Source organism: Cynoglossus semilaevis, chromosome 15 (genome assembly GCF_000523025.1).
Source record: "Cynoglossus semilaevis isolate Cse_v1.0 chromosome 15, Cse_v1.0, whole genome shotgun sequence".
NCBI lineage: Eukaryota > Metazoa > Chordata > Actinopteri > Pleuronectiformes > Cynoglossidae > Cynoglossus > Cynoglossus semilaevis.
The window spans coordinates 18,624,141-18,635,335 of NC_024321.1; the positions used below are offsets into that span (position 1 = coordinate 18,624,141).

General features: G+C 47.1%; 1 protein-coding gene across 1 annotated transcript in view; it reads left to right on the top strand.

Annotated features, from left to right (window-relative positions):
- The window catches only part of tenm2a (teneurin transmembrane protein 2a), a 123,507-nt gene that overhangs the window by 96,481 nt on the left and 15,831 nt on the right, over nucleotides 1–11,195 (top strand). The window contains 13 exon segments of the mRNA XM_008327623.3: nucleotides 1,285–1,431; nucleotides 1,717–1,927; nucleotides 2,889–3,008; nucleotides 4,244–4,505; nucleotides 4,766–5,033; nucleotides 6,299–6,442; nucleotides 7,052–7,301; nucleotides 7,546–7,566; nucleotides 7,673–7,902; nucleotides 9,479–9,633; nucleotides 10,084–10,185; nucleotides 10,508–10,681; nucleotides 11,068–11,195. Of these exon segments, the coding sequence (XP_008325845.2) occupies nucleotides 1,285–1,431; nucleotides 1,717–1,927; nucleotides 2,889–3,008; nucleotides 4,244–4,505; nucleotides 4,766–5,033; nucleotides 6,299–6,442; nucleotides 7,052–7,301; nucleotides 7,546–7,566; nucleotides 7,673–7,902; nucleotides 9,479–9,633; nucleotides 10,084–10,185; nucleotides 10,508–10,681; nucleotides 11,068–11,195 (2,212 nt within the window).

The following is an 11,195-nucleotide window of genomic DNA, read 5'->3' on the forward strand; positions in this document are numbered from 1 at the left end:
ATCTGGACCGACTGTTCTGGCCCGACCGCTGCCGTTGTGTCCTGACCGGTTCTTTTATGCAGAGAGCGGTAATAATTAGAGATAAACACCTTTGATTTGACTCCTCTTGTTGCGCTGAGAAACGCGGCCTGATGACGGCGAGCCGGCGTTCCCAGCGGTCCGTGTCGGTCCAGACACTTGATGAAAAGCCAATCGGGAAGAAAAGCCTGTTAATTTAGCTGCTGCCGCGGCTAAGATCGCACCATTTATATTCATAATGCATGGCTTTATTGATGCTGCAATTTGTTAGAGGGCAAAAACCCCCACAATGCAACTGCAGATGAAACGTGTTCATTAATCCGTGGAGCAGGAAGTGGTTCAGATCCATCATCTCCAAACTGGACTTCCCTGGAAACAGAGTCACGACACAACAGCTCCAGTGAGAATGATCCGGTCGTGTTGTCGTCTCTCTGGGTGTAGATTAGTGACTGATCTGGTCTCGGTGTGAGCGCGCACACACACACACACACACACACACACTCACACACACGTCCATCATTTATAAAACACTGTGACATAGATGATGAGATGATGTTCCTACTCGTTCTGATTCATAATCACGGGGCGAACAGATCATTTTAAATGGGAACAAGTGACAGATAGGTGGCGCAATTCAGCTGAACAACCAGTCAGGCTAAAGGTTTGAAACAGTTTTTTGTTAAATAGGAATGGTCTGATTTAGGGTCAAAGGTCAGAATGAAAAAACAACTCTACATATATGTATCAGCACATATATACAGTATGTAAACATATATGAACACAATACATATGGATGGATGGATGGATGATGGATGGTTGGTTGGATGGATGGATGGATGGTTGGATGGATGGATGGATGAATGGATATTGGATGGATGGATGGATCTAGAACCATTTCCATTGGTTCACAGACTCAGGTCTAAGGATTTTCTGATTTCATACAAACGTTAACGAACAGTCAATCGTTACAACGTGAACCTGTGACCTTTTTGACCCCGGTCAGATCCGTTGATCTGTCCTCATAATATAAATGTACCAGTATTGGTGTGTATTGTGTGTGTGTGTGTGCTCATCTGTGTGTCATTAACGACAGAACAATCAAGAATCATCTCTACTCATCTGTGTGTATGTGTGTGTGTGTGTGTGTGTGCTCATCTGTGTGTCATTAACGACAGAACAATCAAGAATCACCTCCTTCATCGTCGTCTTCTCTCCCTCCCTCACCTCCCTCACCCCCCACCCCCCCCACCTGTCCCCTCCTCTCAGACGGCTGTCCTAACCTGTGTAACGGGAACGGCCAGTGCACCATGGGGCAGCAGAGCTGGCACTGTGAATGCCAGACAGGCTGGAGGGGCCCGGGCTGCAGTGTTGCCATGGAAACCTCCTGCGCCGACAACAAGGACAACGAAGGAGGTGAAATGAGGGGAGAGGCGGGAAATGTGGAGCAAGGCAGCATTTACATAAAAAGTACTCCTGAAGCTTTTACCCATTAATTAAGTTAATTAACACCGAGAGAAAACAAGTCATTAGGACCAGAACAAACGGCAGGATTTTACTGAGCTGAACTGCTGCTCCACGATGTTGCCTTCTTGACAGGAAACCAGACAGTGGACCAACCCTTTCAGAATAAGAGTCTTGTCAGTGTCTTCTTTCCACTGCTGTTTCCTTCACGTCCTCCTTCTCCCCCTCATCCCTCAGACGGACTCACAGACTGCATGGACCCCGACTGCTGCATCCAGAGCCCCTGTCAGAACAGCCCGCTGTGCCGCGGCTCACGAGACCCTCTTCAAATCATCCAGCAGAGCCCGACTTCCCAGCCTTACGTCCGATCTTTTTACGACCGCGTGAAGAGGCTGGTGGGTCGCGACAGCACCCACATCATCCCAGCAGAAAACCCTTTCAACTCCAGGTCAGCCAACGCTCCCCGCATGTTCATATTCACACCACCGGTGGCATCCAAGACAACCATAGCCTCCGACCGATGTACGGCGGGAAAACAATCCGACACCTTATTGTTGATGTGTTGTTGTTAGCATCAAGTGCTCGTCTCTGACCTGTATCTTTAACTTTGAGTGCATGAAGTAGAGAAGTACCCGTCACTGCAGTACTGTTGCAGTTCTATTGGCTAAGCAGCTTAAAGAACTCTTTTCTTTTTTTATCTTATACATTCCAGTCAGCATATAAAATAGATGTTATTTTTACAGCAATGTTTTTGATGTGATTGTGATACAAGATTAACACAGAGACGCTCTAAGACGATTTGACGCCTGTGCGGCTAAAGACAGTAAAAAAAAAAAAAAAAAAAACTCTCTGACTTCACGGAGTCAACGTCTCAGATATCAAACAGACTTCAGACTGGTTGGCAGAGTCAGTTCAGACCTAAACAAATCCCATTGCCAAAGGCAGGCCAAGCCAAGATTCCCCACGGATTTAGCAGCGCTGCGAAGCGCTGTCCATGGTGCTGATCTTGTCTGCATACATTATCAAGCGCAAACATCAGACACTTCAAAGGAAATATATTATCAAAGTGATGATACTCTGAAACATTTAGATGTTATTCCATGTGCACAAACTCACGTGCACAAACTCACGTGCACAAACTCACGTGCACACACACACATTAAGAGAGAGAGAGAGAGAGAGCATCGGAGGCAGACTCATCATGGCTTGTTGACACGATTGACGTGAGCTGATCTAGATTGCGTGGGTCGCTGATTGGTTGTAATTAATGACTGGTAAAAGACCAACGAGGAGAATTGGATCATTGAAAGATGGAGAGATTAATTAACGCCGCTGATTGACAGTTATGGAAATGAAGGCGACGCAGTGACTGCAGCTCCGTCACCCTTGTCTCCTCTGTCCTCTTCCAGTTTGGCATCGCTCATCCGGGGGCAGGTGTTGACTACAGATGGGACCCCTCTGGTCGGGGTGAACGTCTCTTTTGTCAACTATCCCCACTATGGATACACGCTGACGCGGCAGGATGGAATGTATGTACCATGTATTAGCATCATACTTACATGTCGAAACCCTGTGTCTACCTCACCACTGAGAGAATGTGATCAGATCAGATTAGATCAGATTAGATCAGATTAGCTTGGATTACATCAGTACAGCTGTGGATTATTGTTGACAGTGTATAAATCAGCCAATTTTAATTTCAAATTCAAATTTTAATTAACATGTGACTAAAAAAGTTCTAACCAGTGTCAGGTGTTCATAGAATTTAACCCTTTGACCTTGACGTCACTAAGTGCATCCTGAAAGTCTTCTTTTGGCTGGCATACAAACTTTAGGTGCGTTACTGCCACCTACTGGACTGGGATGTATCCATCAGCGGATACAGAATTCAGGGAGCTGCGGCCGATTTTTCATATATTTGTTAACCCATTATTTGTTTGTTTTTGTATATTGCAGATTTTCCAGAATCATGTTCTTCTTACATTGAAATGCACTTTAAAAAAAGTCTTTTCTCCAGCTGATGTGACTGACTGACTGTCTGTCTGTCTGTCTGACTGACTGTCTGACTGACTGTCTGTCTCTTCTTCAGGACCTTCAGCTTCCAGAGGATTTTTTCTTGTCTGTTTTAATTTGACTTTTCTGTCAAATTGTCTTCTCCAGCAGTTAAATTGAATTTGCAGCTGGCAGATATCTGTAACGTGTTGTTTTTTTTTCTTTTCCCCAAATTTGACTCATTGCTTCCTCGGACTGACCTCAGCTCATTAAACCTGCCGTTCCTGTGTTTCCTGTCTCAGGTTGTTTGAAGCCCCGTCTCACCGTCTCCCCCCGTTAGCCTGAGCTGACACAGAAACATTTCTGTGCCTGGGAATATTTAACAAGCTTTTGTTTCAGGGGGCGCTCACGCACCTGTTGTGCAGACATGTTGTCTGATGTCGTTTATTCATTTTTACATGATTTTCTTTTTTCTCCAGGTTTTAGAGCCAACAACCACAGAACGAAACCTTGTTGTTTTTCTATTGTTCCTTTGTAAAAAAAACAAAAAAACAACAAAGTTGTGAATGAACTCCTTGTTGTTCTGACGTTGTCCTTTCATCCTTTCAGGCTGTTAAATGTTGTGAAGTGTGATGTGAAAAGTTTCTGGAACTTTATTCCAGGTGGCGTTGAAGTGTTTCTGAGTTAGGAGCGCAGTCCTACTGAGCGTCTTTCCAGCACAGCACTCACCCCCTTTACCTCACTCCCACCCTCTTCTTGAAAACCTCTCCAGGTTTGACCTGATAGCTAACGGTGGTGCATCACTGACTCTGCGGTTTGAGCGCGCCCCCTTCCTGAGCCAGGAGCGCACCGTGTGGCTGCCCTGGAGCCAGTTTTATGCTATGGACACTCTGGTGCTTAAGACAGAAGAGAACACGATCCCGGGCTGCGACTTGAGCGGCTTCGTCAGGCCTGACCCTCTTGTGATTGCATCCCCTCTCTCCTCCTTCTTCAGCTCCAAACCAGGGGAGAAACCCATCATACCGGAGACACAGGTGCAGTACCACTGACCTCTGGCAGCCGGTTATCTTCCCTCCGCGTTCCACACACTCTCTCGTATGCCTGTCCTTCGTAGCTGTCCTCCTCGACTTTCGCTCCCTCCCCTCTCCCCTATTTTCTTCCCTCGTTCTCGCTTCTATTGTTTTTCCCCTTTTTTTGTCCTTCAGCCGTCAGTGGAAGCGTGACCCCCATTACTCCCTCATTCTCTAATCCCTCCTAATCCTCCCCCCTGTCATCTGGTCTCTTTGTCTTGCAGGTGCTGCACGAGCAGATCGAGGTTCCTGGCACCAGCCTGAAGCTCTGCTACCTCAGCTCCAGGACTCAAGGCTACCGCTCGCTGCTCAAGGTCACCATGACCCCGGCGGTGGTGTCTATGGGGCTGCTCAAGGTTCACCTGATGGTGGCGGTGGAGGGCCACCTCTTCCAGAAGTGGTTCCACGCCTCGCCCAACCTGGCCTACACCTACATCTGGGACAAGACCGACGCCTACGGCCAAAGGGTTTATGGGCTTTCTGAAGCCGTAGGTGAGTCCGGATAATGGGTGAGGGAGGTCTGGGCGCAGCGCCGCATTATGGAAATTCTGACACTCAGTAAGGAGATATGAAATCACCATTATGGCAGTGGTGGCTGTGAGTGCGCTAATTAGCAGGCTAGAAGGAGATAATACCCCGGAAAGGCGGCCGTGTCCACCCCGCCGTGTGGCCGCAGCTAAGTGCCTTCTTCTCCAGACGTCTATTTTTTTTTTATTGAGCCACCATTGGGTGCAGTCGGCTGTAACTGTGCTGAAGGGTTATTAGCCATCAGGGTGAGTTAGCGGTTAGCTTCTGGAGCGGCGAGACGGAGTTCACCAGAGCCACAGGGCTATTACACTCAGCTGCTGTCGAGCCGGCACCGAGCGGTGGACGTCAATCACCAGGGACTAAAATAAAATAAAATAAAATAAAATAAAATAAAATAAAATAAAATAAAATAAAATAAAATAAAATAAAATAAAATAAAATAAAATAAAATAAAATAAAATAAAATAAAATAAAATAAAATAAAATAAAATAAAATAAAATAAAATAAACTAAAAACAAAAAGGCAGGTTAGTCTGTAGTCACGTCCTTCACGTCTGTTTTGTCTGAAGCTGAAGACGTGACGATAAAACTCTTCCTCACTCTGACGCCGCTGGGACCTGAAGAAGTGTTAAAGTATTTTCCGTTAACACGTGCAGCACACACTGATAATCACCTGTAACAAGTTTAATGTATGTGAGTAATATTTACTGTACACATACATTAACACACACACACACACGTATGCTTGTGATGATGCATTGAGAGCACCACTGACACATACATTAACCAAACACAGTCTTCATCAAACACAGTCTTTTTTATTCCACCAGTGGATGACCCCGGGGGGGGGTTAATGCCCAATTGGGCAAACTGTCCAATTAACAGGGTTTTTAATTGATTTTGCAGGATGTCAGGAGTGTTAGCAAGGTGTGAGTGCGGGGTTTGGAGCAGGTGCTAACTAGCTTCTCTGTGTATCACACTTTACACCCTTTAATTGAGCCCAAAAGATTGTGCTATAAAGATGGTTTTCACGCATCGACTTCTTCAACAGAAAAAAACTTTTTCCTGTTAGAGATGCAACAGGAGTCGGATAAAAATTGATACAAACGCGTGAGCGTTCGTAAAGAGGTGTGAACAGGATCAGTGGAGTGAAGTCGTAACTCCTGAAATCGTATCGTGCTCGGTTTGGACTGAAATTGGTTCTCGTGTTTTCTCGTTGTCTGATTCAGTGTCTGTCGGCTACGAGTACGAGTCCTGCGCCAGTCTGATCCTGTGGGAGAAGAGGACGGCCATCCTGCAGGGTTACGAGCTGGACCCCACTAATCTGGGGGGGTGGTCACTCAACAAACATCATGTACTCAACACACGCAGCAGTACGTATACTTGACCTTTGACCCCTTCTTAACAGACACCTCTGTTGGTTTCCATCTGGTACTCTGTTCTGCTGCTGAGTGGGGAGGGGGGGGCAGGAGGGGCCAGTGGAGAGGCGGGTGGTGGTGGTGGTGGTGAGGGGCGGGGACCAGGCAGCAGACCACTAATTCAATATCTGCCTGGAAGTGGACCAGTGGGAGTTATTTGTTTCTGCAATTTCTGCTCAGCCATTTCCCACATTTAGGTCTGCTGCTGAGTGGGGAAGAAAAAAAAAAAAAAAAACGAAAAAAAACAAACTAAAGTGTGTGAGTGCACCACCTGCTGTGACGGTCGGGGAACTGATGGAGCCGAGCCGACGTGATGTGGAGTCGGTGGACGCTGTGGTATTTTTAGACCAGAGGAGTTACAGCCCAGCATCAGCAGAGTGATTTCAACCATTACTGGTTCTAAAACTATAGGGCGTGTACCACTAGTGGTACTAGGGCTTCCTCTAGTGGTACATGGAGGAATCTGAGTCATGTTTCAGCAGTGAAACTAAAAGTTAACTTGGTTTGAAACCGTCGACCAGCTCCATGGTCAGTGATGTCCCCTGCGTCTCGTCTCGTGTCCAGGTATCCTGCACAAGGGCAGCGGCGAGAACATCTTTGTGACGGAGCAGCCCCCTGTTATCACCAGCATCATGGGAAACGGCCGCAGGCGCAGTATTTCCTGCCCCAGCTGTAACGGCCTCGCGGACGGGAACAAGCTGCTGGCACCTGTGGCTCTGGCCATGGGCGTCGACGGCAGCCTCTACGTCGGAGACCTCAACTTTGTCCGCAGGGTCTACCCTTCCATGAACACCACTGCCATCCTGGAACTGAGGTGAGAACACACACAGAACAGCCCCGTCTGGGGCAAACGTGTGATTTGCTAAAAATATTTATTACGTAAATATTTTTAATAAAATAAATGAATAATTAATTTTTATTACATGAATATATTTATTACATAAATATTTTTAAAAATTATTTCCCTCATGTTAAAGTGTTGTTCCATTCCAACTCCTCAGATGAGGAGCAGACTCTTTAGACTAATGTTTTCCTTTTCTTCTGTTTCTCCTTTGAAGGAACAAAGACTTCCGTCACAGGTCAGTTTCTCCTCTTTATCAGCGCCGGTCGTGTGAGACATGTTCTCTGTAAATATGACATCGACAAAAACTCAGGAATATTAATTACCGTTTCCTGTCACCGTAGCAATAATCCAACCCACAAATACTTCCTGGCTGTGGATCCTGTGTCCGGGGCGCTGTTCATCTCCGACACCAACTCCAGACGGATTTATCGTGTTCGGTCAGTGAGCGGAGGCCGACCCTTGTCGGATAACGCGGAGGTGGTGGCCGGGACGGGGGAGCAGTGTCTGCCCTTTGATGAACGCTGTGGTGACGGAGGAAAAGCCACAGAAGCCACACTGATGAGCCCCAAAGGTGAGAGAGAGAGGCTGAAGAGGAGGGTCGAGGACCTGAACCATGGCCGCAGGAAACGTCCTGTCTGGGGATGTAACGATGCAGTCACGCTATCATTCATTTTTATTTCAACCAATGAGAATTGTCACAGATTTGTGTTTGATTTTTAAAAAGATTCTCGGAGCATCGTTTCATCCCTGGTCCGTTTCTGGTGTTCCTGGTTCTTGTTCCCTTGGTTCAGTACTGTTGTTTGGTACTGTTGTTTGGTACTGTTGTTTGGTACTGTTGTTTGGTACTGTTGCACCAGACAAAACGTGACATTAAGGCAGCGTTACCCATAAGCCCTCAGTGTCTCCGTGGTATTCTGATTTAGACTTTGTCTTTTTTTAAGACTAAGGTGAATAAAAATAGACATTTTTGATTTTTTTCTTCCTTCTCTGCCCGAGGCGTTTTGTTGAAAATCTATAATTCGTCTCTCCAGACGTCAGAATATCACACTGCCCCCCCTCTGCCCCCCCCCCTCGTACCTCCCAAACCTCGTCCGATATCGTGAGTGGAACAAAGCAGGACAGAGACAGAAGGAGGTTATAAATCAGGACAATGTTACATTTATTAACTGATTTCTTTTTTTGTGGATCACTGGATCCTGGAGCGCTGTGACACCAAACTGTCAAAGATGTCACGACGTCACGTTTCCTGTCAGTGACACCAGCGTATGTTCACGTGTACGTGTGTGTACACAGGGCCGCTTGCACATGTACAGTATGTGTGTGTGTGTGTGTGATTGGGTGAAGACAATGAGCCACTGACTCCTTCTTACCTGTCACAGGCTCAGTCAGCCAGTGCACACTCACCCCCCCCCCCCCCCCCCCCCCCCCCCCCCCTGCTCTCTTCCTCCCCCTTATTTGCTCCGTGCCCTCTGCTGTGCTGCTGTATCCTCCATCTGTTGTTGTGATTCTCACTTCGTCTCCCAGTTATTTTAGGTCACAGTTGCCTTGAAACAGTTACCTGTCTGAGTGCCTGCTGCCTGTTAGTCCCCTGAAAAAAAAAAAAAAGATGAGGATGTGAAAGCTGAAAACAAATGAGTGTCGAGGAGACAAGGAAGTGGAACAAGGTGTGAGAGGAAACAAAGCTAGGAAATGAAATGCAGCGTACCACTTTAACTTTTTAAAGATTCTGCCTGCGATCTGCAGTTGCCCTCTGGGGGGACTACGAGCTCGGCTCCGCATCCTGATGACTCATCCCAAAATCAACGCTTCCCGAAAACTTTACCGCTCTTTCCGTCACTTTCTTCCCTCTCGTGTGATGAACAGTTCAGCTGTCAGTGACTGCTGTCTGTCTCCAGTCAGTGTGAACGCCGACTATAACAGACGTCTGTGGTGACCGTCTGTGGTGACCGTCTGTGGTGACCGTCTGTGGTGACGGTCTGTGGTGACGGTCTGTGGTGACCGTCTGTGGTGACGGTCTGTGGTGACGGTCTGTGGTGACCGTCTGTGGTGACGGTCTGTGGTGACGGTCTGTGGTGACCGTCTGTGGTGACCGTCTGTGGTGTCTGTGTATGGGTCGTCACTCAGGACTTTCCTCTCCTCTCCAACAGGTATCGCCGTGGATAAAAATGGCCTCATGTACTTCGTGGACGCCACCATGATCCGTAAGGTCGACCAGAACGGCATCATTTCCACCCTGTTGGGGGCCAACGACCTGACCGCCATCCGGCCGCTGAGCTGCGACACGAGCATGGACGTCAGCCAGGTACGAGAGTGAGTGAGATGGAGGCAGAGTTGACGACGACTTGGAAAGCGGCCAGAGGAGCTGATTTAGGACGGCAGATTAAAACTCACTTGATAAATGAACAAATCAACGGAAAATGAAGAAAAGAGACGGGACAGAATCATAAAATACTGCACTCTCTTCTCTTAATTTACCTCAGAAAATCCACACGGCGCTCCATCAAACAAAAATGTCACCAAAAGGATTTGTAATTTTTTTTTTACAAAAATGTCACCAAAAGGATTTGTAAATTTTTTTGGGGGTTTTAGAGCTTTCTGCTGCCACCTAGTGGAAGAGTATTTAATTGTTCTGTTTCTCCCGCTCTGGTACACAAGTTAATAATTTGAAAGAGAAACAGCTGATGGTTTGTCACGACACACTGAGGTGCCGCGGTGCAGAGGTTGAGTCTAACTGCTGCCTCTCTCTCACCAGGTCCGTCTGGAGTGGCCCACAGACTTGGCCGTGAACCCCATGGACAACTCTCTCTACGTGTTGGAAAACAATGTCATTCTCCGCATCACTGAGAACCACCAGGTCAGTTCTCCACCGCCGCTCCGACCCGCCAAACGCCTCTGAGCGGACGTCGCTATTAGTCTTTGACACATGTGGTCCCAATTAGGCTTCCTGCAGCTAATTTAAAAAGAGAAAAAAAAAAGTTTGGTCCTAACAAAAGTTGGCCAAGTTTCCCAGTGGTAACATTCTTATTGACTTCCCTTCTCCCTGAAGATTCACTTCCTCCTCGGTGGAAGCTTTAATTTGCCCAGTTCTGGGACCAGGCCTGACTACTTTATTCAGCACTAATGACTAATGACTTCATCACAGAAGTTTGAAGATATTTCTCCGTTGTTCCCTGCAGGTGAGCATCATCGCCGGTCGACCCATGCATTGTCAAGTGCCGGGTATTGACTATAGCCTGAGCAAGTTAGCGATCCACACTGCCCTGGAGAGCGCCACCTCCATCGCACTGTCCCACACTGGCGTCCTCTTCATCGCCGAGACAGACGAGAAGAAGATCAACCGAGTTCGACAGGTAAAAAATATAACTCTGGTTCTTTAACGGCGTCGAAGTTTAAATTATATTTCAGTTGGTGATGGGATTTGACAGGATTTGTCTGGAGCTCGTTGGCGCACAGCACCAAACAAAAATCTCACAAAAAGTCTATGTAATAAAATATAATAATCTTCTGGTTTAAATGACCTCAAAAATTGACTAAAATCTCCACCTGTTTAGTTGAGGACAACGCTGAGATACTGGCAGGAATTGAAGAAAGACACTCACAGATCTTCTTCTTCATCAGCTCTGATTATCTTTTTTCGTATTGTTGCAGCTCTGTTATCAGACCATGTACGTGGTGTAAACAGTGTCACCAACGCCCCGGCCTGTTGTCCTGATGCGTGTCTACATTTTCGTTTTAGGTCAACACCAACGGCGAGATCTCTCTCCTCGCCGGCACCGCCTCTGACTGCGACTGTAAGAACGACGTCAACTGCAACTGCTTCTACGGAGACGATGGCTACGCTCCTGACGCCGGCCTAAACTCGCC